General features: G+C 40.3%; 1 protein-coding gene across 16 annotated transcripts in view; it reads right to left on the bottom strand.

The window, feature by feature from the left end:
* Positions 1 to 26,434, bottom strand: part of LOC124186244 — a 183,365-nt gene that overhangs the window by 10,001 nt on the left and 146,930 nt on the right. For 3 of the 16 annotated variants that reach the window (XM_046577791.1, XM_046577782.1, XM_046577792.1), the window contains exons 7-21: positions 26,074 to 26,112; positions 21,009 to 21,159; positions 16,840 to 16,951; positions 13,213 to 13,391; positions 12,074 to 12,412; positions 11,050 to 11,316; positions 10,580 to 10,936; positions 9,663 to 9,923; positions 9,311 to 9,331; positions 8,804 to 8,824; positions 8,321 to 8,341; positions 7,740 to 7,757; positions 6,959 to 7,102; positions 2,872 to 2,908; positions 524 to 933 (exon numbers count right to left, since the gene is read on the bottom strand). In XM_046577791.1, coding sequence (XP_046433747.1) covers positions 524 to 933; positions 2,872 to 2,908; positions 6,959 to 7,102; positions 7,740 to 7,757; positions 8,321 to 8,341; positions 8,804 to 8,824; positions 9,311 to 9,331; positions 9,663 to 9,923; positions 10,580 to 10,936; positions 11,050 to 11,316; positions 12,074 to 12,412; positions 13,213 to 13,391; positions 16,840 to 16,951; positions 21,009 to 21,159; positions 26,074 to 26,112 — 2,377 coding nt within the window. Of the gene's footprint in view, positions 1 to 523; positions 934 to 2,871; positions 2,909 to 6,958; positions 7,103 to 7,739; positions 7,761 to 8,320; positions 8,342 to 8,803; positions 8,825 to 9,310; positions 9,332 to 9,662; positions 9,924 to 10,579; positions 10,937 to 11,049; positions 11,317 to 12,073; positions 12,413 to 13,212; positions 13,392 to 16,839; positions 16,952 to 21,008; positions 21,160 to 26,073; positions 26,113 to 26,434 lie in introns of all 16 variants that reach the window. The other 13 variants (XM_046577789.1, XM_046577793.1, XM_046577775.1 and 10 more) reach the window with 12 other exon arrangements.

Below are 26,434 nucleotides of genomic sequence, written 5' to 3'. Positions count from 1 at the left end.
GAACTTGTCATTAACGAGGAACACCAGTTTTGCGTCCATCTCGAATTCACAGCAACTCATGTATGTTGTAGAACATTGAAAACCAAAGGCTCGGTATTTTTTTTTTTTTTTTGTATGGGTAGAAAAACGGTTTGAAGGATTGTAAACGACCCTCAAAAATGGGCAATCAACGCGGTGATTTCTTCATGCTCTTGATACATGTGAACGAACCCAACGCTGAAATGTTTCTATCGATACATGAAACATTTTACCGTTGGTTTCCTTCAAATTTATACAACAAGCACTTCCATTAAAAACTGAGAAACCAGTTCATTGGGTCTCCATCTTTGGGAGTCATTTTCACCCCTTTAAACCGTTTTTCCGTGTCGTTCAGTTTTCAATGTTCTACAACATACACAAGTTGCAAAGATATCGGTCGGGGATACCCCGAACTCGTGTACCTTGAGAGTGTATGGTCAAGTACATCAGGCCCAATCAGGACTACTGAATATCGCCCGAAGACGAAAACAACAACCAAGCTCACCTGTCTTGTCTCTGGAGATTCCCGGAAAGGTATCGGAGTCTTTAAACTGAGCTCCAAACATGGCTCGAATCCTGTTCGCCCTGGCAAGCATGCCGTCTTCGTGGACATTCGACATGCTGAGGGCTCTTCGTGTGTCTTTCGATCGCCTGTAGGCGCGGACCGGCGTTCTCGCGACGGTGTGAACGGCCTCGTGAAGGACGGATCTCCCTTCGGAGTCGCTCTCTAGGCACGAAGAAACGGGGCGAGAACCAGCCACCCGGGACTGCAGGTCCAGCCGAGTGCTCAGCCCGGAACGGAGGCTGTGCGAACGATTAATGTGCACGAGAACGCCGGGCTTTAGAGGCCATCTAGGTGCTGGCGTTGGGTGTGAAGCTGTCGCTGCTGCCTGGCTGGGCGCTCCTCTGTCAGGGCTGTCAGGGCACGTCAGGGTGTTACACGGGATTCACCGAGGCTCAGGATCCGGGAACGGGGACCAGGAGTCGCGGGACCAACGTCGAGAGTTTCAGGCCTGATGTATAATTCGCCTCATATTTCAGAACGGACGTCGTTCCCTGGTGGGATTCGATTCGGCCAATCATCGAGAAAGCAGCAACACCACCACCACCACCACCACAGACGTGTCCGGGTTTTTCTCTTCTCTTCTCGTCTGGTCAGTGGGTTTAGAAGAAAGCCAATCGCTGACCAATGCCTTCAATCGAATTGGTTGGTCCCGCGATTTTCATCCCGTTTGTTTGTGGTCAGGTCTCTCTGTTTGCTTTTAGTTCTTTTACTTGGGATAGGGACAAAAGGAGATCTACTACAAGGATACAAAGAGAAAATTGGAACGGGACACTCTACGTGGGACATGGATGGGTCCAAGTCGTTTCATTTCATGGTTCACGGATCAAGAACATCTCCGCTCTAATCCGGCGTCCAACATCGAATCTACAAGGAAACACGGGCAACCGGCGGCTGCTGCGCTAGATTTTTTCACTTTTTTCGCGCGGTTTCTCCTACTTCCATTTATATTAGCTTTCGTTTTCTGATTTCAGAACAATCTTAATTAAGAAAATTCTTGCCTTGATCACCACCAATGATTACGGGGGTGCTGTGACGGGAATTTTGAACATTTCAAAGTAACGAGCTTGGCAGAGGGGGGAAGGAATTTTGTCATCAGGATTGCGTCTGGGTTTATTATAATACGGGGCACATAGCGTAATGGCAATAAATTTAGTCGAAGAAGATTAGGAAATACCGCTTACCTTCCGCAACCAACTAAAGTTGAAAACCCCAAGGTGTAAGGTGAGTAAGTCGTTCAGGGACTAGAAAACTGATGTTGTTGCGAAAGAATTGCTCAACTGATTCAAATCGGAATCATTCTCACACCGTGGATGCGCGAAGTGAGCGATTCAAAGAGAATTCACGATCCTGAACGATTTACTGACACGGTCTAGATAAGTTAACAGATTTTGCAAGAGTACTCATGCGTGCTTGACATTTATTACACTATAAATATATAGACGTTCACATATACAGCCGGTACACAAGGTGATCAGGTTAAAAATGTCGACGCAGCTTCATGCAAGTTTGACAAGAATTAAGCATAGTTGGATAGGTCAAGTTCACAGTCGACAGCCTGGACAGACGATGTGGAAAATTCATGATTTGACATAAAGATCCGAAGAACCGCCCATTTCGATGCTTGAAAGAAAAAACGAAATCGTCGAGATTCGAAGAAAGTTTTTTCGCTTCCATTCTCAAAGCTCTGAATCAATCCAAGCACTGTTTCAAAGATAATTGCGGATTGTTAAACCGCTTTCGAGGACAGGATTCAAGTTTTCGTTTCAAGGTGCCTTCCGATTGATATATTCAATATTGAGTAGATCGGGTCTGGTGAGCTTGAAAATTCGCATAACTTTCAAGATCATCGTTCGGTGGTTCGAAGTCCCCTCAACAATTCAAAATCACGGATCATGCACAACGGGGAAACGCAGAACTTGTAGGCGGGGACACACTCCGTCTGTCTGAACAATAAACAGCGAGCAAATCTAAGTCCGCATTGTTTTTTAGGAACAAGAATCGGTAAATTTTTACCGGATTCTTGGTTTTGATTATTCCTTGTTTTGACAAATGCCTAGGAAAAAAGCTACTTATAAGCGAAAGGGAGGAAAGTTAATGGCGAGATGAAAGTAACTTGTTGCGGAAAAAAAAAAGATATCCATCAAGAGTCTACGTGTACGATTTTGGCTATCGAACAAGAGTTCTATGAATGGTTTTAGTAATTATATACGAGGAGCGAAAATCATAAACACGTGGAATTGTAATTCAAGTTATATAATAGGTAAGATTTATATTACAGGTATACTTACTGATCGCGTTCCTCCATCTCGACGACCCGGTTATTGTCTGTATTTTGTTTAGTAAGTCCAAATCAAAAAGCGAAACAGAAACAAATAAGTTCGTGTTAGTGATGTTTGCTAATTCCGCATCGTTATGCTGCAACGTTAAAAGTCACGGAGTCACGTGACGCGTACTCCTCTAAGCCCGGCTTTTCAAAAGCTCAAAAAGTGAATTTAAAAGTTTCACGACGTCTTCAAAACTCTGCAGACGTATAGAAGTTTCAAACAGAGTAGAAGCGAAGGAAAACATCCACCGAGGTTCAGACTCTCCGTACTTTTAATGTTGAAGCAAAAATGCACGGTCACATGCTCAATATCATGAGTATATATATATATATATATACAATATATGTATGATTATATATATATATAATATATTTATGTATATATCTACACGTAACGGAAAACAGAAGAAAACCAATGATATTGACGTAACAACGATTTCATTTATCTGCGGTTTTCTCTCTGTCTTCTAATTCCCATCTCTCGTTTTCGTTGTTTTCCTTTCGAACATTTTCGATCAAGTATTGCAGGTGACATTAAATACATAAAAAAAAAAAAAACTCAACATACTTGATAGCTTAAGGTGCAAAAACTCCCGTCAGAGGAAATAAAAACAGAAATTACAAAATGCCTGCGTTTCGGAGTTTGGATGAAAAATTCAAACACAACAATTTACAATATATAATCCTATTCTCGTTTCTAATTTCATTACTCATCCCAATTCAATATCTCCTTTTGTTCAAAATTACTTGAACAACACAATATAACGATCAATTTTCGAAACGCATATATATATATATATATATATATATATATATATATATATATATGAATATAACAAAGTCAGGCAGCATGCAGATTAAGCCCGGCAAAATCCGTCACGCTGTGGAAACACGGTATATAAATATATTTGAAACAGAAGGAGAGAGAAGAGAGAAAGAAAAATCAAATTGGTCATATTTCGTATGCCGTTATATTTTGTGCAATATAAATTTTACCAAATTTTTCATTTCACGGTTACAAAATATGCTAAAACAAAACAAAAAAAAAAAAACAAAAAAAAAAAAGAAGAAAATATAGGAAGCTAAAGGAACGGAAATAAATGACCAGAAATAACATGTAGAGCTGTATACTTTGTCACAGCAAATTATGTGGTAACTTTTCCCTTCTTTCCGTCTCTTCCTGTGTTTTTTCTTCCTTTTTTTCAGTTTTTTTTTTTTTTTTGTGAATTTATTCTCTCTCTCTCGTTTCGTTCTTGCACTTCCCCACTTTAAAAGTGGAATATACACATCTTCTGCGGCCTGAGAATAGGAATGACGAAGAAAAGGGGGGGGGGGGGGGGGGGGGGGGAAATAAGTTGAAAGCAGGGGTGAAGGAAAAAAAGAAAAGAATGTGGAAACGAAAAGAAAGGAACGATTTGGTGAAAAGCGGACGGTTCCTTATTTTTCCTACATTTTCGTCCTCCTTTTGCACCGCGAGTATGTATTTCGCGGTATATGTATATGATATACATGTATATATATATGCGAATATACTCGAGTACGAAGGGGATTCCCAGGCGGTGGGGAAAGCTTTTATATCTGCCTCGTATATTCACGCCTGATTACCCCCAAGCAACTGCTTTATAGCGAGGGGCACCTATCGGATTAGCATACCCAAGGCATTAGTCTGACGTTAAACACCAGTCATATGCTACGGTTTGCGATCATTCGCTGGTCGCATACAAATCTTACAATTAGCGTCATTGCGACTCGAATCACAATGAGCTCGGTGAAATATATCTCTGGTTGAAACCGTCGGACTCCTCGCCGATTTATCGCCAGCCCTTCCCGTGATTTATCATCGAGCCTAGTTATCCGCGATCCTAGATCACGCGCTATCGTTTACCCATATCTATACTCATTTACGAACTACCCTCGCGACGATCTGATTTCGTCCTTCATCGAAGCTAACAACCCACGAAAATATCCTTTCGAGGCGAATTTATGGATTAATGGAACTGACGGTATGAATGGAAGGTTGGGAAATCTGAAAAAAGAACTCCGTCGATAATTCGCAAACTTTTTCGATTTTTGATACCTGCACGAGCTTAACAACGTATTTGTTAGGCGATGAAAGTTTGTCTCTGCGGTAAATTCGAATGATACGAGGAAAGATATGAATGATTTGGAGTTAGGTTTTGTAATCCGAACATTTTACCCTTGAACGACAACGGGGGTTGAGAAAATTACGGTGTTGTCTTTCGTTTAATAATTTTTTACCAATGTTTTGGAACGCAGGAAAAAAGTTTTTGACCCACGTGATTCTTCATCAAATAACGAAGAAATTGAGACGCCGTAGAACCCTTAACCATATTATGTAATCGAGAGATGAAATTTACAAGATTGGGGAGTTTTATTCACCCCCCCCCCCCCCCCCCCCCCCCGTTACCGAAATAGGTAAGAAAAATAACGTTATCGTTCTAGGGTTGAAAATGCTTAAATTGATGTTCTCGATTCTATCTTGCCCTACCGAGCATGTTCATGTATGAAATCATGTAATTTTTTACATAAATTATTTTGCAAATTCGATACAACATATAAGGAATCACACAATAAATTACAAAAGCACAAATCATCAGATATACCAGATCAAAATTCATATAATCAAATATACAGTGAACTGTATGAATTCCGATCTAGTATATCTGATGATTGCTGTTTTTGTAATTTATTGTATGATTTCTTACATATATTTTTTTTATCGAATTTACAGGGTGAATCATGTAATAAATTACACGCCGAATCCTTTCAAAACATTTTATGATTTAACACATGATCATTTCCAACAGAGTGATGCTGGGAAATTTTTTGATACGGTTTTTTCTCGTTTACTAACATTTGATTGAGACTCTGGACGTACACTTTCGGTAAAAGAAAGACGATTCAGAGAAGAATCGAATGCAGTATCGAGAGAGAAAAAAAATCCTTACATTCCCGCTTTTCGGTGAGATTTAATTTTCAATTTTGAAAGTGGATTCCGGAGAGAGTAAAGAAAGAATGAAAACAAAAAAAAAAAATGCTGAAAACACGCCCGGTGAAAAACAGTCGGAACTGCACGTTTCGGGAAAGTGGGGCTGCTGCATATCGGGTAAAGTAATTTGAAAACTGTAGCTTTCCCTTTTCCGCTTCCGCCTCGCGCTCCACGTTTGTCGTCATCCCTCTCTCTCTCTCTCTCTCTCTCTCTCTCTCTCTCTCTCTCTCTTCCTCTCGGTTCCTGCATCCCGAGTGTTTTTCGATTCCCGGTAAGTAATATCTGACAGGATGACAAATTGACTGCCTTGTCGGAGCCGGCGATATTGCTCTGTGTCACACTGTGAGCACTGCTATACCTACCTGAAGGCATAAGGCACAGTGCCTTTCCCTTCGGGGCTTTTTTCACTAAAATTATTAGCATCCCGCCCGAACATTGAGAAAAATCTACACGCTGCTAGTAGGAGGAGGAAGGAACTCGCGAAACGCGAGAAGACATGCTGGAAGATGGAGAAGAGAAGAAGAAAAAAATAAAAAACAACAAAAACGGCTCGCAACGGGTGTGAAGTTTAAAAAAATATACGAGACAAAATCTGCGACGCTGTTGTGCAATTTTTTAAATCGTATTAATACCGTGTTTCTCACTCCTGTATGACGTCTGCCCTAAACTACGTTGCATTCACCGAATTTCATCTTCGTTCGAATATACCAAAGATTTTTTGAGGAACGGAATTTTTTTTTTATTCTTTCTTTATTTTATCGGTATGAATTATGCTCGATTCATTTTTCATTGAACAGAGATTTATAGCTCGGGAAAATGAATGTTTTTTTCAGCTGCTTCAATGTCAGTGATCATTTTATGCGCATAAAGTAGAAAGGCGACAAAATTTTTTGCACAATACCCAGTGAAGGGGGAATTCGGTATCGCGATTTCAAAGGCATGCAAATAACGCGACTTTGAACAGCTTGTAAGCTAATTTTTTTTTTTCTATTTTTGTGTTTCATGAATTTCAAATGCGTAATTATTTGAATTTTGTACTCACGCTTTGCTTGGTTCCGCTTGCGTCGACAAATTAGGTAGATTACTATCCAGATGATTATGATAGCCAGAATGATGACGACGGCGACGATTATTATGATCAGAAGAAGATCGAATTTGTTCCACCACGGTACTTGTACGGTTTCACCTGTAGAATTTAAAAGAAATTAATTGAAAGGCTTGTGGTCCGTTAAAGAATTATATTATGAAAGAAAGGAAACAAATTATTCATGGTAATCGGATTGATTTCCTGCAATGTTTCTCTCGCGATTTATTTTTGTTGCGTCATTTCGGAATTTAAATTCCCGAGTTAAGGAATTCGTTGACAGACTGTTACAGGTCCGAAATTACGCCGGATGCTTGCTTGCTTGTTTTTGCATGCTCGCTGTTTATTTAAGCTGTATCAATAATTGTAACAGGCTAATGGATAGTCAAATTATAAACAATTAATCATTCGTGACGCCAGTCTGTGTGTTTTGTATATTACGTTTTATCTCGGTCAGCGTATTTATAAATTACTGTACGCTTGTGTGTGAAATAATTATTGTTCGATATAACGAGACTAATAATTGCTCGGTGTAAAACGACGCGGAAAATGGGCCGAGCCAATTTAGTGCCGGATAATTAACGACGCTGATAATCAGTTATTAAAACGAGACAGGGGTAAAAATATGGAAAAAGTGTCGAAAGCAAATTCATGCCGTTGAAATATTTTCCACGTAATTATTGATTCAATCGCGTCATCGGAATGTACAAAAATAATTTCTGTCGTTTTTTTAACTTACTATGGCCTCCATCGCGGGCTGCTGAAACATGGAAGGGTTGTAAGAAATGTCTCGAGACGATTCAGGTAATAATTAAGAATTTGAAGGATTTGGGAAAGAAAGAAATTGGCTAATCAAGGATCTATGAGGCGTAAGGATCAAGTTTTTTAAAACGAAAATGCGGCGTAATGAATAAAATCGGAAATCGATACACTGTGAGCTAAACTTCATGAAGCGATTCTCTTCTGAGAAAGAAAATAAAATTGAAAATTCAGTGATGTAACCGTTTAAAAATTACCGATGATCTCTTACTCTGATTCCTTTAATCAAATTCTACTCGCGCGAATTCAAGCAAAGCTTTTAAATCTTCAGTTGATCGATTTCGCTTATTTTAAGATTCTTCTCGGTCCAGATTGTACAACAAATGAACCATTAAACTCCAATGGAATTAAGAAAAAATTAATACCATGAATTATATTTGTTAATAAATTGTAATTTTTTTATTTTTGGTGCTTTTCCAAAGCTGAATCGCAGACGTTTTATGTGATCAAATAAGTGTTAAAATATTTTCACTTAAATTTGATACTTTGCTTCAAACTTACTGTGACTTCCATCGCGGGCTGCTGAAACACGGGAGAATTGTAAGAAATGTCTCGAGATATTTCAGTTATAATGATTAAGAATTTAAGGCATTTAGGAAGGAAAGAAATCGGATGATCAAGGATATGTCAGGCATGATGATCACACTTTTGAAACTCAAAAAAGCGGTCTAATGAATCAGACTTAAAATCGATTCACTGTGAGTTCAACGTCACGAATAGCAATTCATTTCTGAGATTAAAAAAAAAAAAAATCGAAAATTCCTTAATTTTACCTTCTCAGAATTATTCGTGATCAGGATATACCTTTACACCAAATGAATCCTCAACTTCGAGTATTATTATTAAAAAAATTAAGTCAATGGATAAACCGGTCGAAAAATTATCATTATTGTTTCTTTTCCAAAGCTGAATCACAGAAATTTTAATCTATCGATATGCGTAACAATTTTGTGTCTAAAGTTTTTAACCCTTCGTCAAACTTACTGTGACTTCCATTGCGGGCTGCTGAAACATGGAAGGGTTGTAAAAAATGTCTCCAAACGGTTCACGTCGTGATTGAGAATTTAAAGCATTTGGGAAGAAGATAAATCAGGTGATCAAGATCTACCAGGTGTAATGATAATAATTGAAACTAAAAAACGAGATCTAACGAACAGAACCCAAGATCAATGTACAGTGAGACAAATTTTATGACGCAATTCTCTTCTGAAAATGGAAAATAAGAAAAATCCCGTAATGTAACCCCTTCAGAATCATTGATAATCTCTTCGGCTGATTTTGATGATTAAATTCAAGAATCTTGCTAAAATTGTTCACTAAATGTATGGTATCATCAATCTCCAGTAGAATTATTAGAAAGGTGAAATCATGAATCACAACCTAGCCAAAAGGTTAAATTTTTTTGCTCGAAGCCGAATCAAAGAAGTTTGAATCGATCGATATGCGTGAACAATGTTTTCACTAAGATTTGACAATTTTCGTCAAACTTACTCTGGCTTCCATTGCGGGCTGCTGAAACATGGAAGGGTTGTAAGAAATGCCTCGAGACGATTAGAGTCATGATTGAAAATTTGAAGCATTATTACGAAAGAAAAGAAATCGCGTTGTTTATGACCAAATGAATCCTGAACCTCCGTTTAAACTGTTAAAAAAATTAAACGATGAATGAAAGCTATCTTTTTCTTTTCAAAATTACGCATCGACTCCTTCGGCTAATTTTTTTACAGGAATCGAAATACGTTCCCAAAGCTATTCAAGCCAAAAGAGAACCTTCCTAGACTTTGTTGATGTCCTAAGAAAAAAAAGAAGATACTGGGCATGCTTCCAACACCGCGGAACTTACTTTGGACGTTGATGTGCGTGACGATTTTTTGCAATCCATGCCGGTTCGAAGCCTCGCATATGTAGTTGCCGGTGTTTCGTTCAGACAAGCCGTGGGAGAATGAGAGTACATTGTTTTCACTTATCGTGTCGTTGGATCCCTCCCTGTACCACCTAAAAGACGGCTCAGGGTGGGCAATGGCGAAGCAAGTAACCGCCTCCGGAGTCTGGTTGAAAGAAACATTGACGGCCTTTTGCGAAACGTTGATGTTCTCCGGGGGAACTGAAACGTAAAGGATGTTTGGTTCCCATTCGCCATTGGAATAAGATCAAAACATTCTTGAGTGATCAAATAAGGCCGCTATGAGTAAGCGATGATTTGCTTTGCGGGGAGCCACCCTCCCGCTGGTATTCCATGTAAAGGGGATCGATCTTCTCGTTCCTTTTGTCTTCGATTCGCGGTTTCGTTTCAAGCGTGGTATGCGTCCGGATTATCGATAGTAGGGAACAAAAAGAACGACCGAACAAAGCTTCGAATGCTACAGCGACTGATGTCGATCAACGTGAATATACGGTCGAAGTAAAAACCTCGTCAATTCAATGATGCGAAATAGCTCGGTATCTCGATGATCTCACGCGAAAAGTACCTATCCGAGATGTACCTCACCGATTTTCTTTCATCCGTGATATGTTGTAATTCATGAAAAACCGTCAGTCGCACATTAATTTTCAGGTGCCCATTTGGCCGTTGAAGGGGTTAAAACTACCCTCGGAAATCGATTTCTTAGAATTTCTGTACAACGAGATAAAATTTTTGGAGAACCAAAGTTGATAACGTTTTTGAAAGAGGTGTTTCACACGATTGGGTGAATACTATTTTTGCTTCTTGTCAGAGATGGTACCGAAGTATTAAAAAACGGAAGGCATATCCGTGCTTACATTCAACGTGGAAATGGGTCGTGCTCTTGACGCCGGGTCCGATGGTGTTCGGAGTGCTTTCGCAAGTGAATTTCCCATTGTCATCGAACCGGTCGAGCTTACCACTCGGCCACCAGGAAAGGTTCCAAATGAGCTCCGATTGAATGCTCTGAAAGTCGTTGGTCTTCGGGTCAGGATCGTGATAGGTGTTTTTCACAAAGTACTGTTTGTTGTCGGTGAAGTTCATCGGGACGTCGTCCTTGCTCCAGGATATATTGCACAGAGGAACGCACTCGACCGAACAGTATATGCTGGCTTTCTGGGTGTCATAAACGACCCCCGTATAAGGGGGTAGCTTTCTCACAAAGGCGGGGGGCGCTGGAATGAAAGGGAATGCGAATCAACAAGGGAATAATCGCGACTCAACGACGGTGGTTCGTGAAACTCGAGATAACCGCCGATGTTTAATTAACAAATTGGTATTTACTCACCGAAAACTTGGACGAAAACCGTCGCCGGGTCTCCGTCTCCTGCCTCGTTGTATGCCCAACAAGTGAAGTTCGCCTGGGTCTCGAGGTCAGCCGATTTTATATCCAAGACCGATTTGTTCTCGTCGGAGAGACGGTGCTGTCCCCGCATCCATTTGTAACCCGTTACTTCTGGCCGACCCGTGTCCACCACCGAACACGTTAGCTTCAGCCGATCCCTTTTCACCACTTCCTTTGGCTCGTACGATATCGAAGCTGGACCCGGTTTGTCTAATCGTAAGGAGGAGAGAATTTTTTGAAAAGGAATTCTTGTCAGTATAGTGACTTCGTGAATACCTGAACTATCATCGATAGAAATTATAATCAAGAGGTCATATTTCTGAAATTTCAATCGTTGCTCACTGCTTGTTTATAATTTTTTTTTTTCCAACGAAATACTTTAACATCAAATTCCACAATTCTTTAAATGAATAAGACGCTTAAATGTGGTTTAAAATTCGATTCATCGTAAAATTCACTTGGGATGCATTGGAAAAATATTTCTTTCGGATCAAATTTTCAACGTCAAGTCAACTTAATGATCAAATTTTCCATGTTCCAAACAACACTATTTCTGAAATTTTTAGAAAGCTCAATTACTGAAGCTTTGATATGTAAAATTTCGGTAAGTTCAGGATTTTTATCAGAATTAAGTTCGTAACTCTATCAATATAAAAATGATCCACTCAAAAGAAATATTCTTAATTCTCACCGAAAGACTGTTTGAATTTTATTCAACGATAATGAGAAAAAATTTAGCTCCTTCAAAATCAATCTAAAATCACAAAATGGTATTGATTTTTCAATCAACATTTTGCAAAGTATTAACGTTATACTAATATCAACCTCGTGTATTTCTACGTTATCGTAATTGAATAATAATCGAACTTTGATAAGAATTTCAAAAATTTTGTTTGAAATTTTCTGTCAGTTAAAAATTCAGCCGCTGTCTCCAAGAAATATTCCCTATCAATTACTGTTGACTTACAATAGACAACAACAGCTTTGCTTTCGGAGGTGGGTCCCCAGCCGGCGTCGTTTCTTCCCTTGCAGGAATAATTTCCGTGAAAAGACCTGCCGACGACCTCGAGGAGCAGCTTGCTCGGGTCAATGTCGCAAAAGGTCGAAGATACGTCCATGGTGGAAGGCGTTGAGTTGCTAACGCACTCTGGCAGTTCTTTGAGGAGATCACCGTCCAGGAACCACTGAACAGCGGTGAGGATCGTCGGGTTTCCATCCCGAACTTCGCATTTCAGAGAGACGTTCAGTCTGTCGGCCTCGTTGACAGCGTCCGGAGGATCGGTTGATACCTCAACCACGGGTTTATCTGGAGGTAAGATGGGGCGTGAAGTTCGAATGGGAACCGGAAGCAGAAGAGGCCAAGGATGTGAAAAATAGGAGTTGGTGGACAATCGACGTCTGGTCATTGAACTGAACTTGGGTACACACCTAACTTCGTAACTGCACAGGACTTCAAGTGACTTCATGATTTGAAGTAATTTCAAGTGACTTCAAACGACTTCATGTGACTTGAAGTGACTTTAATTGATGTCAAGCGTCTTTCGATGATTTGAGATGATTTCAAATAACTTTATCTAACCTTAGGTGTCTTCAAGTGACTTCCATGACTTCATAACTTCATGATTTCAGGTGTTTTCATACAATTTCAATTCACTCTGAATGACATGAAGTTTAAGTGACTTCAAGTCATTCGAAGTGACTTTGCGTAACTTCACGTGACTTTCATGATTTCGTGAATTTCTGATTTCAAATGATTTTAACCGATTTCATGTGACTTCAACAGACATCATGTGACTTCAAGTAACTTCAAATGACATCAAGCGGCTTTGAGTGACATCAAATGATTTTAAATGATATCGAGTGACTACGAGTGACTTTAAATGACTTGACGAGATTTCAAGTGACTTCAAAGCATTTTTCATGGTGTATACTTGAATTCAAGAATGGTAAGCCCCTCACTTGTAGTCGAAGCAGCGAATCATCGTGCGGGAAAGAAGCAACAATTGCAAATAAATATTGGGTAATTGGTGGTGATGATAATGTCGAGGATGATGACAAAGCTCTGCTTACAAACAAAGGAGAACAGAAGAAAAAGCAACAACTCACACAACACGGAGACCTCGATATAGTCCTGTGAGACAGATTCTCCGACGCTATTTCCCAGCACGCAGGAATAATTCCCCATGTCCGAAGAGCTGGTGTTTTTTATTATTAGTATAGGCTGCTCCACGGTACCACCGTCGAACCGATCGTCCGTCAGCTTGATCTCTTCACCGTCCTGGAGCCTAGGGGTGACACGATAATTGAACGAGCTGATTCGGAAGATGGGGGTTGAAAATTGAGACTGTAAGGATATTCGCGAGGATTTAGCCGTCGTTTCGGCATCACCAACCGGTTGGCTTTATTAAAAACTTTTCAACGAAAAGACAAAGTTCGTAGTCATAGCTGGTTTGCACCTGTAATATCTCTACGTTATGAAATATCTTCCGATTGAATATCCGCCAAGTTTGACTGCTGCAGGGCGGGTGGCGAAAGTCAGAGATATTTGAGGAAGGTGTAGAAGAAACTTGAGCGAACTTAATCTTATTCGCCTTAAGCTCCGCAAGCTCAACGCGAGCATGATCGCTTCCCGAAAATACGTTATTGAAATTTTTTTTATGATTGTGAAAATATTTGACCCTTTCCGGATTATCATTTCATCAGAGATTTGATTCAGCTTAAGGTGAACGAGGCTCTTCATAATTTTCTTTCATTTATTTATTGATTTTTTTCTCTCTTCTCGAAAGCCGAGAATATTTCTTGAAACGCGATTTAAAAAAAATTTATTATTCTTCTCCACTATTCTTGCGGAAAATGTGAAATAAAATTTACAACTCGAGAGGTGTTAAATCTTTTCCTACTGAGGGATAAGCTCAACACGTTTTCAGGGAATTGAATAGATATACGATAACATTGAATTAGCGTTACAAAAATACCGACCAAGATTATAGTACCGATATCACAAACAGTTGCGTTACGTCGTTTGAAGAGGCGTAGTTATCACGAAAGTTGGGCTATAATACGTCTCGAAAATACACGAAAGATGTTTTTCAACACTGGCTAAGTGGCCGTCGAAGGGTCGATAAGGAGAAAAACAAGAGGGGCGAATTGTATACAATCACATTTTCCTCTTCGGTCCGAAAAAATCCTTGCCTTCGAATCTAATTTCTTTTTACCTCGTCGGTAGGAAAAAAGTGTTTCCAAGTTGTTGGGTAGTATAAAAATCAAAACATTGACAATAATCGTTGCCAAAACGTGACAGGAAATTTAAGAAGGCGATAAAGACGAACGTTTCAGGCTCGAGCAATTATTTGATTCCCGGTAACGGGGTTCAATTCAACCCAAACACCCTCAAAAAGTAATTTTCGACCAAAGGGTTGCGGGGACAAAAGAAGAAAAGAAGGGGGCTGAAAAATGTATTCTTAAGGAAAGCGAAAAACGTGTAACATTCGTTACGCGAGACCTTCAGGCGAGCCCGAACTCACTTGAAGAAACTCTTTAACAATCTTACTTCTCAAGCTACCCTCGACCAACCCCCCTTCCACTTTCTCCTTTCCTCTCTTCTTTCTCCCCGTCTCGCGATGTAACTTTCTTTAAATCTTGGCGCTCGTCTGCTGCCAGCGAATTGCCTTTGCTCGAAAAGTCTCGCAGCCTTTTTTCACCCCCCGGGTGTTTCGGAATCTCTACGCAAGTCTCGCGTCTTGCAGGCGGATCTTAAGAGCCTCGTTCGTGTCTGCCAACTCGCTCGCTCACGAAGCGTAACATTTTAATAACGATTCTAACGAACTAATTCAGAATATTACTTGCAACGTTGTTCGGCTCGCGGACCGAGAGCCCGGGAAACCGGGTGTTAATTCTTAATACACTTGCAAACATCTGAAATTAGAATTTTCAATACTCCGCTGAGATCGCCGGCACGGTTATTCGCTTTCGCTCTCATTTTAAGTCTCAAGTTTTACCGCCTCGGTTTTTACCTACCGACGAATATTAAGTGGAAGTTACCACCTACCCTTCCACCCTTCAAACACTCATGCGTATACTCGATTCTCCGCCAGATATAACCAACCGCCCTCAATGCTCTTCGTTAACTTAATTATCCCCATTTCTATCTTTATACTGCTCTACCGATATTGCTGCACACATCTATACTCCGTGCTTTTATCCTCGCTGTATTCGTTAGAACGAATTGAAGGTGATGGTAAAAGTAAATAGTTGTGAAATTAGAAACAATAATGTAAAGCTGTTATCGTAAAGTTAACGAACCAGATCATTATCAACAAATATTAGAGATTGTATCGTATTTTTGCACTTTTGATAAGCGTCGACGTATAATTTTTATTCTAACGAATCTTAAGAAACTGATCACTTTTCAGCTACTGAGTTTTGTATTAGGAAAAGGTATAGTCACAAATCACTCCAGAAAATTGTGAAACAAAAGAAAACAGCTTGAATATGAACGTTGAAAAATTTGTGAATTTTACCAAAAATCGATTTAATTACATAACAAAAGTAATAACAAGCACCATGAAAGCTCAGCTAATTCGTGGCGGTAATATTCCGAGGGGAAAAAACTCTCTGACACGAGAATATCGAAGGAAAATTTATACACACGGACACTGGATTTGATTGATTGGTTCTGAATTGACGAACCGCGTTGATTCGGGGATGGCGTAAAGAGGCTTGAAAATTTTTATGGAAAAAAGAGCTTCGGGGGTGCAGGGGGGGGGGGGGGGAGGGGGGTCGAAATTATCGTTTCATCTAGTGTCGGCGTTGCCCAGGTACTTTGAAGTGCGGATGGAGTATAGAGGCCCGAAGAATGGCCGCGGGACAACGAGTGCTGATAGATACGGTCTGGAATCGCGATATTGGATTTCCCAGATTGTGGAGTGTAGATGTACGAGAGAAACTCGCGCACACGATGCCTTGGAAATAATAAATAAGCAAACAACGGAGAGATATTGTATCGCGGCCAACTTCTCGAGGACCGCAGCATCGGCGTCACGTGCACTCGAAACTTGAAAGTCAATTTCGTCGAATACCGAGAGTATACAGTGAACTAACTCCCAAGTCTTACAGATAACGTTTCTTATTACAACAGTTCTCGCTCCTATTATTATATGTAGGTGAATCCCTTCGTTTTTTTTTTATTTGAGAGATTCTATTGAGATGAATAAATTTCGATTCCATACATCGAATGATAAACGAAACCTTTATTTGTTAGTTGTAAAGTTTGTTCTTTGTCTTTTCTACGTTGATGAATAAGTCTTGAAGTTTTTTGTTGATGGCTAATATTGGTGCCTATTTAGAAGAGAAGGGAAAAATTTTTTCATCAGCATTTTATGGACTTTATTAACGTTATCAGGGGCAATATAATTAAAGCATGATGGGAGATTACGTTTGGAATTTGGTACGAGAAAGACCGTAGGAAAATAGAAGAAGTACGAAAAATATTCATCTTTAAACTTGGTTTAGCAATTTTTTTACATTTTTAGTTTATTAACAATTATTATTCTTGAATAAAAGTGATTCAAGTGCATAACTAAAGTTTGCTTAATTGTTATTTACAATAAATGTTTTAGAAAATAGGTATGCTTTCTTTGAATCCAAAATATCGTTCTGGTTTCTACAAAAACAAACCTTACCTAATAAAATTAATTTTTCATGACTCATAGTTACGTATAAGAAATCACTCACCATTTTACCGTCTCCAACTGCGCCGGGTTAGCGATGTACTCGCAGATCAAATGGATATCCAGTGTTTCGTTTACCGTTATATTTCCCACTGGATAGCTGACGATCGGCGGATCTGTAAATAAAGAGCACCAAAAATTGGTCAACATTTTTTTAATTCTCCATTTACCAAAAAGATTCGAGCCTCGATTTGACAGAGAGTTTAAAATGTAATTCACAGAACTTTGAAAAATATAGTACCCACGAATGTTCTACTCTTTTGTTTGTTTATACTTTGTATCTTTCTATCTATTACAAATAAATATTTGCGTCGTTGAAAATTCGATATTATGGCCTTAACATTGTATTATAGAAATTCTAATTTTTCACTCCCGCCCAATTTGCCTTATTTTTGATTTTACTTGTTTTTGTATAAAAATATTCCGTCTTGTTATAAAACGATTTTCTTTCCTCAGTCACTAACGTTACGGTTGGCAAAATCACCGCAAATAGTGTTGAAAAAAATTGAATACCTTCGTAATTCGAGCTTATAAATTCATGTGAAAAAAAAAATTCAACCCTGTGGTTTGGTGGAATTTCACGAGATTGCCGATTCTCACGTGCAAACGATCGTATTCAGGGACGGGAGAAGCTATCAAGGTTATTACGATGCTGGGGAGAGATTCACGCAGAACTGAAGGCGCGGCAGCACAGCAATTTTGCACTAAACTTTGGCTTCATTCTTCTTATTACCACTGTAACCCTTCTCGATTTATTGCGCGTATCGAGGGAAAGGAATGGCTGCGCTTCTTACCGCTCCTTTTACTCACTTCCGGTACACGCGAAACCGGTGCGTGGCTTACCAACGAGGAGAAGAAGGAGAGCGAAGAGGAATTTATTCGCCAAGGGAGAAAAATTCGTGAATTTTGTGTATAACTGAACGCGTAACGTCGTATCAGGCAGTTTTATTTCAATTCCAGGGGATCCTGTCGCTGGAGGCGTCATCTCTCAGCCAGAAATCAGGTCGACGGAGTTGAAAGGCGAGCTAAAAAAATGCAGAATTGCAGATCGCCCACGATGATAATCCTTGGGAAATTCGGCTATTCGTTCGAAAAGCAGCTGATATCCTTATTCCGTAAGTCTTGAATTTTTCTGCCCCACCTCCCAAAATAAAATTCAAATAATTCAAACACAGTTTCCTAATTTTTTTCAGATTTTTACCTCGGTTCTAAGATTATTCCGCTTTGTGATCGCAGTTTCTCATGGAAATAACACGGGGAAAAACTTTTTTTTTCTTAAGATATATTTTATTGTAAGAGTAATAATGTTCCTATAAATTTGCAACTGCGAGGTTTTAAAGTCCATCGGTGCTACTATCTAAAAACAAAAATAGACATTATACCATCATTGCACTTCCTCGAAATAAAAAAAAGTTAGATTTCGAGAGTGTGCGATTTGTTTAGAGTAGCTGGTATGATAATGTGATTTTTTTTTAAACAGTAGTACTAATGCCCACTAAAACTGCAGTTACAGATTTTTTTGAACATCATTAATTTCACAATAAAATATATGATGAGTAAAAAAGTATTTCCCATGTTATTTCCATAAGAAATTTCGACCACAATGCAAACTATCTTAGAGATGAGGCAAAAATCTGAAAAAATTAGGAAATCGTTTTTGAATTACTTGAAGTAGATTTCTGAGGTGGGGCAAAAAAAATTTGTCAACACCCTAAATAAGGACGACCCTGATACAAACGATATTTGAAACTGTCGATTGATCGAATATTTCGTCGTAAATAATTTCGGCGCGTGTTGCAATTGCGGGGGAAAAATGAACCGCCCTTAAGGGAGCTTTCCAGTGTGACAACCCGAAAAATCGCTGTTTTTCGCGATTTTTTTTTTTAAAGAAAAAATAATCTAATCGGTCTGGTTTTTTTTTTGTATATTAATTGGGTATTGAAGAATACAAAACAATTTTTATAAGATCGATTTATTTATTAATTAATATCTATAAAAATGATGAAACAATTGTTGCAGAAAATGCACTTGGATGTGGTGTCCACGTTGGGGGTCACAATTTTGATCTGAAACAAAAAACACAAAAAGATTATTGATCGGTATATAATTGGCTTTCGTGCTATGGAGGCTTTTTTCTTTTTTTTTTTTTTTGCAAAAATGGCGCCGGTTTGAAAAAAAAGTATCGATTTTAGCATTTTTTTTGGCAGTTTTTTTTACAAAAAAATAGGAAGATGTCAAAAAAAAAAAAAAAGCTTCCATAGCACGATAAACAATGACGTTAAGAATATTGTGTAAAAAATCCAACTCGATAGCTTTAAAACTCTGCCCTCCAAGTTGGACACCGTTTTGAAAAATGCTGTTTCGAGAAAAACGCGTTCAAAGTTTCAAGTGAGGAAATTTTAGGTAAATCGTTTACTTACGGTCAATCAGCGATGCCAGGTCCGTACAATATCCCTTCTGCTTCTTCGAAAAGATCGTGCTCAATGGATTGTTCAGTCCGACGAGCTGTCCTCGCCTCTTTGCTATCCAGGGACGCCTGGCGGTTTGCTTGGATGATGCGCGCATTCTTGTACTTAGCGGCGAAATCTGCGGCGCTCGGCCCTATCGTGCATCCCATCGTCTTCAAAATTTTTAAAATTGGGTCGTAACCTTCATTGAAGGTGCACACAGCACACTGCGTAGCGATTTCTACTATCTGCTTGCCGCAGAATACGTGCTTTGGGGCTAGTTGCCACACACAGTGATTGATTGATTTTCCCGAATTTAGCACGCCATTCGCTTTTTTGTTGAAAATTGAGTGCGACAAAAAAATAAGTCGCGCGACTAATTTACGGCTAATTAACGGCAAATTATGCAATAGTCCGAATTCACATTTTCGACAATTGGCGAGCCAAGTTCATGTACGTGCAGGTAGGAACGAGACAATAGAAATAACGGTCGCACGGGCAGACGGCCGACGCGGCAGCTGTAGCGCTCCGTTGCCTTCTTCCAAAAAATGCTGTACAGTAACCGAAATAATCTGAATTTCGGCATGAAAATTTCAGGGAATATTCGGAAGAGTGTATACTATTCGATAAAGCAAAAAAAAAAAAATCGATTTTTTGAAAATTTCACACTGGAAAGCTCCCTTAAAGCCATGACTTTGCCGCAAGGGGCTGCGGGAAAAGAACAGGTAAAAGATAAAACGCAGGAAAAAACGAGGGGGCTGAAAAACTCCACGGCGCATTTATAGCCCTCGGTTAATCGGGCGAAAGATGGACGATGTGTTGCGTCAACACCTTCGGCTGAAGGATAACTCATGGTGTGAGACGGGTTGCGGGGATCGTGTATAGTCGCAAGCTTGATAGCATAGCTCGTATCGGTCTTCTCGCGTGTGTCTGTGTCTATAAGATATACGTGTATTTTGAACGACGCGCACAGCGTGTCAATGTGAGTATATATTATAGCATATATAGGCGCGGTACAGTTAGTTTCACCAGTCATTTCCACCGGGTGGCTTTTCATAATGCGCCTCATCCCTCAGCTCCCGCCGCAGATAACCAACACGCTGCTATAACCAAGAGCGCGCCGCTTTCATGTATGTATCGACCTGCGAGTTGCGCGGAAGTTTGTAATTTTTTTTTTTTGTTTTCGATTTTTTCTTTAAATTTTTTTATTTCTCTTCTTCTTGTTAGGTACTCTGTTATCCCCCAGTTTCCTCCTTCTTATACCGACTCTCCTTCTACCATTATTCAGAAATACCTCTGGAACACGCGAGACAGAGAACGAGTGGCAAATTCATTATTTGGACATCTTGAATAGGTTCGACACGGACTTGAGAGCCTGGTTATAAAGCGATGACTGCAGTTTCATTATTCCTGTCTCTGTATTATATGCGACAATTTTCATTTTACACGGATCTTCGGATTTCTCGGGATAATAACGACACTGTCGTTGCGATTCTAGCGTTATTATATAGCTTGGCGGGGATTCAAGTCTCGTCGTTCAAGATATAAGAGAGAAAAGCTCCGCAGTTATTCGAGGTTCTGTAAGGAATGTAATCATTACTTATACTCTCAATATTGCGCAAGTACCAGTTTCGAAAATTCTGCCCGTTGTTCATTATTCACTTATCTACAAATCCTTGCAGCTGACAAATGAATGAAAACAAATTCAGATATACATCATACTCACAGTAAACGTCCAGGATTATCGACTTCTTCATCGGCCTGATGCTCTTCTGAAGCGTCACGATGTTCTCGGCGTGACAGCTGAACTTTTTTCCATTTTGATAGTGGGTTGCCTCGAATATCAGGCTGCTCTCTGTGCGGTAAGTGCCGTCAATCTGGCGGCAAAGTTTTGGAGGAACAATGAGTTAGCTTTATTGTCAATTTCAGGGCAAATCATATTTAATCAGCTATCATGTACCGACTAAGCGATGTACGCGATTAAAATACACCTCTTCGAATAATGACTTTACTGCCGTCTTGGTAAACTGAGAGGGAAAAATTTTCGACTTTATTATCCATTCAAGAGTTTGAAAACTCGTCTCATCCAATTTCACACTTAAGTTCTCGAGCCACCGCTGAGTTGTTGAGCCGCGAGTTTGGTGCTCAGAATGTAGTAATACAAGGGAAGATTATGGACACAGGGATCTACTACCGACACTTACCGACATTTTACCCAGAATCAAACCCTTCTCCGCGATGATGTTACAGTGATAGATACCTGCTATACCGACCCGTAATTCTTACCTTCGATCTATAAAATTATTGGTAAAGCAGCGCGATTTTGAACTTCGGGTCGGTACAGCAGTCGTAGATCACTGTGACGTCATCGCGGTGAATGGTTTCAGACTGGGGAAGATGTCGGCAGTAGATCCCTGGGTCCCGAATCCTTCTTGTATGATTACTTCAGAATCGTCACGAAAAGACTATCGCATCATGTTTGTTCGTTTCTGGGAGCTGTGATAACCAGCGAAGTATCAAGAGACGGGATTAGAGGCTCAGAATCAGATCGACGGACGATACAACCTTGACAAACTGGAAGATAAACGAACGGGAAACAAAACCGGGATGAAAGAGACGCGGAAGGAAGAAGAAAAAAGCTTGGGAGGCACACGATGAGAGTGGAGATATGAAACATTCCTGGACAATAGGTGGAGGTCACAATAAGACCTGATTAGCGAGGGATAATACGAGTCTGGAGCAACAGAGGATCCTTTGTGTCCAGGGTACACGTAGCAGTTACACTTCGTCGGTGCAATGCAGAGTCCTTCGCGAAGGAAACACAAGAGACTGCGGAAGCCGCGAGGACGGACTTCGTATTCGCAGTTGAAAAGACCTTTCGGTGAATATTTTACAGACGGTAATGATAATAATCTCCCATGTTCCGTTCTCTTTCCATTTCGGTTCGGTTTTAACCGAGCGAGAAACGGGAACGAGGAAAAATGACTCGGAATTCTTCCACGTTGAAATAATAACGCTAAGTTGACACGACACGCATCCTCCTTCACCCTCGGGGTTTTCCTTCCCGACGTTGTCGGAGGAAAAATTATATACACTCATTCATATCTTACAAGCAAAGTAGCCGAGGTGCACCTCGCGGATTTTCTGCATTCTGCGATACGTTCTGGAATATCAAAAAATGTAGAACACGTATTTTTTTCAAGTGCCAATTCAGCTCATTGAGGGCTACAAACAACCTCTCAAGTTTACTCCCCAAAAATCGGATTATTACGATCTCTCTACGATGACGTGAAATTTATCGATAAAACCAATTTATCGTTATTCACTGTCAACAGACGATAATATGCACAGTGTTTTACTGTCAAGGGTCGCATCCCTAATTTTTAGGGGTAACCTTCAGGAGTGGAATCAGTGCGTCAAAAAAAAAGCTTCCTAATTTTTTATTTAAACTCTTGAATATTACAGAATAATGAAAATCGATAAGGTACACTTCAGGCGCGTAGGTACTTTCTTTGTTACTGCAGTGTCTCGAGAAATTTTTCGCAACGATTTATAGCATTGCCCGAAGGGCGACAAGTCACGGAAAGTGTTACGCCGGAAGGAAGATTCGTATTACGATAAATTGCGTGGTAAGCGTTCGGTGAAATTGTCCAAATGCACCGTTCAAAACTTCGGCCCATCTTCGGATGGGGGGGAGGTTGGGTTAGGTTTATTATCCAAACTGAGAGAAGGGCCATAACACCGGTTAGAAAAAACTGAAGCATTTAGTTCGTTATTTATGGCGGCAAGTTTAAATTGCTCAGAGTCGTTCTCGGTGCGCTTACGCCTCTGTGTTTCTTCCCTGCCGCATTATACACCGCAGACCTAAGACCGCCCACACCTCGTGAGAAAATTACATTTTTCTTCGGCTTGTTTCCCCACTTCCATCCACCCCCGGCGGCGAAGAGAGACTCGCGAAGCTCGAGGAGTATAACGAGATGTCAGGTCGAGTTTTTTTTTCCCTACGTTCTTCTTCATAATATTCGCCAAAATATACCAGCCTAGCATTATTCTTAAATATGATGTCGTCGAAATTCTTCGAGGAAAAACGGAAATTCGAACGTTCGCCTCATCTTGTTTCATTGTGTGCTACCAAAACGGCGATCTTCGCTAAAGTAATTAATCGCGAACGTTCGGGTGAAACGTGACTGAGTTTGTTGAAACAAGGATATGTGCCGGATACAACCGAACTGTTCCAATGCCAATTACGACAGTCAGTTTGCCGGCCAGGGATGCGTGTTCGCTATTTCGCGAACTGGATGTTTCTGACACATCCTCACTGCTCTACGGCAAAGCGCTACACGCTCTGCCACATCCCTGTATTGCCCATAGCCGGATTCGGCACGGTCAGAGGAAGGATGCAATACACGTTAGGGTGTGAGTTGATGCACTCTATGCAGAGCCGATATCGAACAGTGGTCAGTCCTACTCCCCGGTAGTATCTCGATGGATTCCGAGCCTGCACCTACACGCATTGTGCCAATCCGCTATCTCTGCAACGCGATTTCGACCCGGTACGAATGGATATGCATCTCTAATATCGGACCACAAATCACACCGCACCTGCAGTAGGTAGCCGTTCTCCACTGTTCAGTTCTCGACATCTACCAGCGTCCGCACGATTTTAACTAAAAAAATTCTCGACACGCGTTTCGTGTTCGTACACTTTCCAAAGAAAGAAGAAACAAGCGTTTTCTAGCGTCCAATTTCTCGCTCTAACTGGTGATCAGAGATTCGAGCTGTTTGGAGTTTCGGCACAGTGTACTCGCTAAATTTCCTTGGAGTTAAAACCATGCAACTAGCATGACGATGGGAATACTCACTCTGTAAGAATGAAGTTTTACAATCCAAACGCTTGGAGTCAATCGAGTTACTCCAAACTTAACTCGATTTGGAGTTGCGCAGGTTTCATTCTCGATTAATGATTTTTCACTTCATTTGAGTAAATCCTCACTTCAACACATTAAGAGAGTGAGTTCGAAGTAGGAGTGAATCAGGCTCGTGTGAACGAGCGGCGAATCGTTTAGCGCTAATTGAATCAAGCACGCCATGAGCGAGCTTCAGGGCGTTGGGTAAGTGACGATGTGACATGGAGGTATCACTCGGGCTCTCTAACCTAGCGAGGAACCCGTCGAACCGTGTATCACGCGAGACCCGTAAACAACGGGCAATTACACAGCTCTATCAAAGTCTTCATATTTTGCCAGTGGCGAATCGGCACTCGTTTGTTTTTTCTTAACAACACTTTATGGATCTCCGATATCCAGAGCTCAGGGATGGCTTACGTCATCCCCTGGACGTACTGTTAAGTTACGAGAGAACGACATATCGAGCTACTACCACCGTCTGTTTTAGCATACATATTGTTACTCAGAGGATAAACATGCTGTTATGAATAATCCACCAAGTATATACTATTTATGCTAATCGCAACTCTCCGCTACATCAATTTACATGCTAACGACCCGGACAAACTCCCTGAAACGTCTTTCAACGATACTCCTGCAAGGTGCCCGTTTCGATAGGATTCCTCGCAAGATCCCATTTGACAAACGGGGTGAACAGAATTGTCAGCAAAATCTTGTACTCTGTTATAAAACTGGAATGCCGACCCAGTTTTCAATCTTCATTAGCTGAATCCAACTGAATTAACGTCTGGCAGCTTGGTATGGAATCTTGTGTGCCCTGTAATCAACCCAAAGCGATCAGCTGATCGCTCGAACCGGCGCCATTTTACCTAGCCAATCCCATTATCGTCAGACCACAAAAAACAGCGTCCATAAAATCCTTTTATGGATTCCGTCCTATTTCTGTTATACATCATTGCCGCAATAAATTCCTTTTGAACTTGGATATCGAAATAAAAATTTCAATGATAAATTGTGCGGTTGACGAAAAGTTGTTTTAAGTAATGTGAGGTTATAGCCTATCTTACGGATAGGTTGGATGTAGGTACCTCTTGAATTTATGTGGCAAGGATGCGGCAAGAGCTAGTCACGTTTGCTTTAAATATGTAAAATACGTGAATTTTTCCTCTCTCGTTCCGCGATAAGACGCCGCGGGAGCGAATCGTCCTCGCTATTCCGCAGTGCCAAGACGGCGGGGGTTCTGTTTTATTTATACACGGACATCAAGTCCCGAGTATACCGGCTCACAACGGAGAAGCGGTCCAAGAGGTTAAATAAAATTAATCGCAGTGTAAGCTTATCATCCCCCGCCCCGCCGTCCGTGCAGAGCTTTTTGTCAAATATCCCCACCGACATCCACCGTCCTCTTATTTTACGGCTATACGCGTATTGTACACGCGTTTCAGTGTATACGAATCGGTAGGCATGTATTCCTCGCCCACCCTTCAGACACGCCATCCACCCTCACAGAACAGGGTTGACGAACCAAAAGTCTTTACGCTTTTTCGTAATTCCTGCTCCCTTATTTTTGCTGGTTTTGTGATTCCTTTTCAGCGTTTTGTTTATTCTTTTTTTTCATCTCTCTACCTGCATGCAGCTCATACTTCGACCTTTGACAACGAGGGAAACCCCCAAGCTAAAGATACTTGTGACCCTTAAACAGAATTGAGGGCACAGATCCTTGACAGGAAAAGTTGAAAGAATAGAGACAAACGTAAATCGACTATGGAGGGACGGAACTTGTTGAGACAGCCTTTTGCGAAAATCACATCAGTGCTGATCGATCAATAGAAATTGTAATTATAGGATCATTGTTAGTGAATACATTATCTTTTGGATACTTACAAGCTGTATTATGCTGGTCTTTAATTCATATGGTTGAGGCTGCGTCAATGGAAAGGGTTGACAATAATTATTAGGAACATTAAAATGACTTGTTTATTACACCATTGTTTAAGGATTAATATTCAAGTATCGTAATTCAATAACGTGCCTTTTTATTAAAAATTTCCTTCGTCATACATTTCACGCATTTTACATAAAATTTCACAAACTTTCGCTCCCGTTTATTCAAATCTTTTTTCTTTTTTTCATTCTGTAAATTATTTCTTCCAGATAGACTAAAATTCTAACTACAGTTTCGAACCTGTTAGATAACTTTCATCGCTATATTTCCTTTCCGCGAGTTGAGCTGCGTTAAAAATAC

This window comes from Neodiprion fabricii, chromosome 7, assembly GCF_021155785.1.
Source record: "Neodiprion fabricii isolate iyNeoFabr1 chromosome 7, iyNeoFabr1.1, whole genome shotgun sequence".
Lineage (NCBI taxonomy): Eukaryota > Metazoa > Arthropoda > Insecta > Hymenoptera > Diprionidae > Neodiprion > Neodiprion fabricii.
The sequence above is the reverse complement of the archived record's forward strand: the minus strand, read 5'-3'. Positions and strand labels throughout refer to the sequence as shown.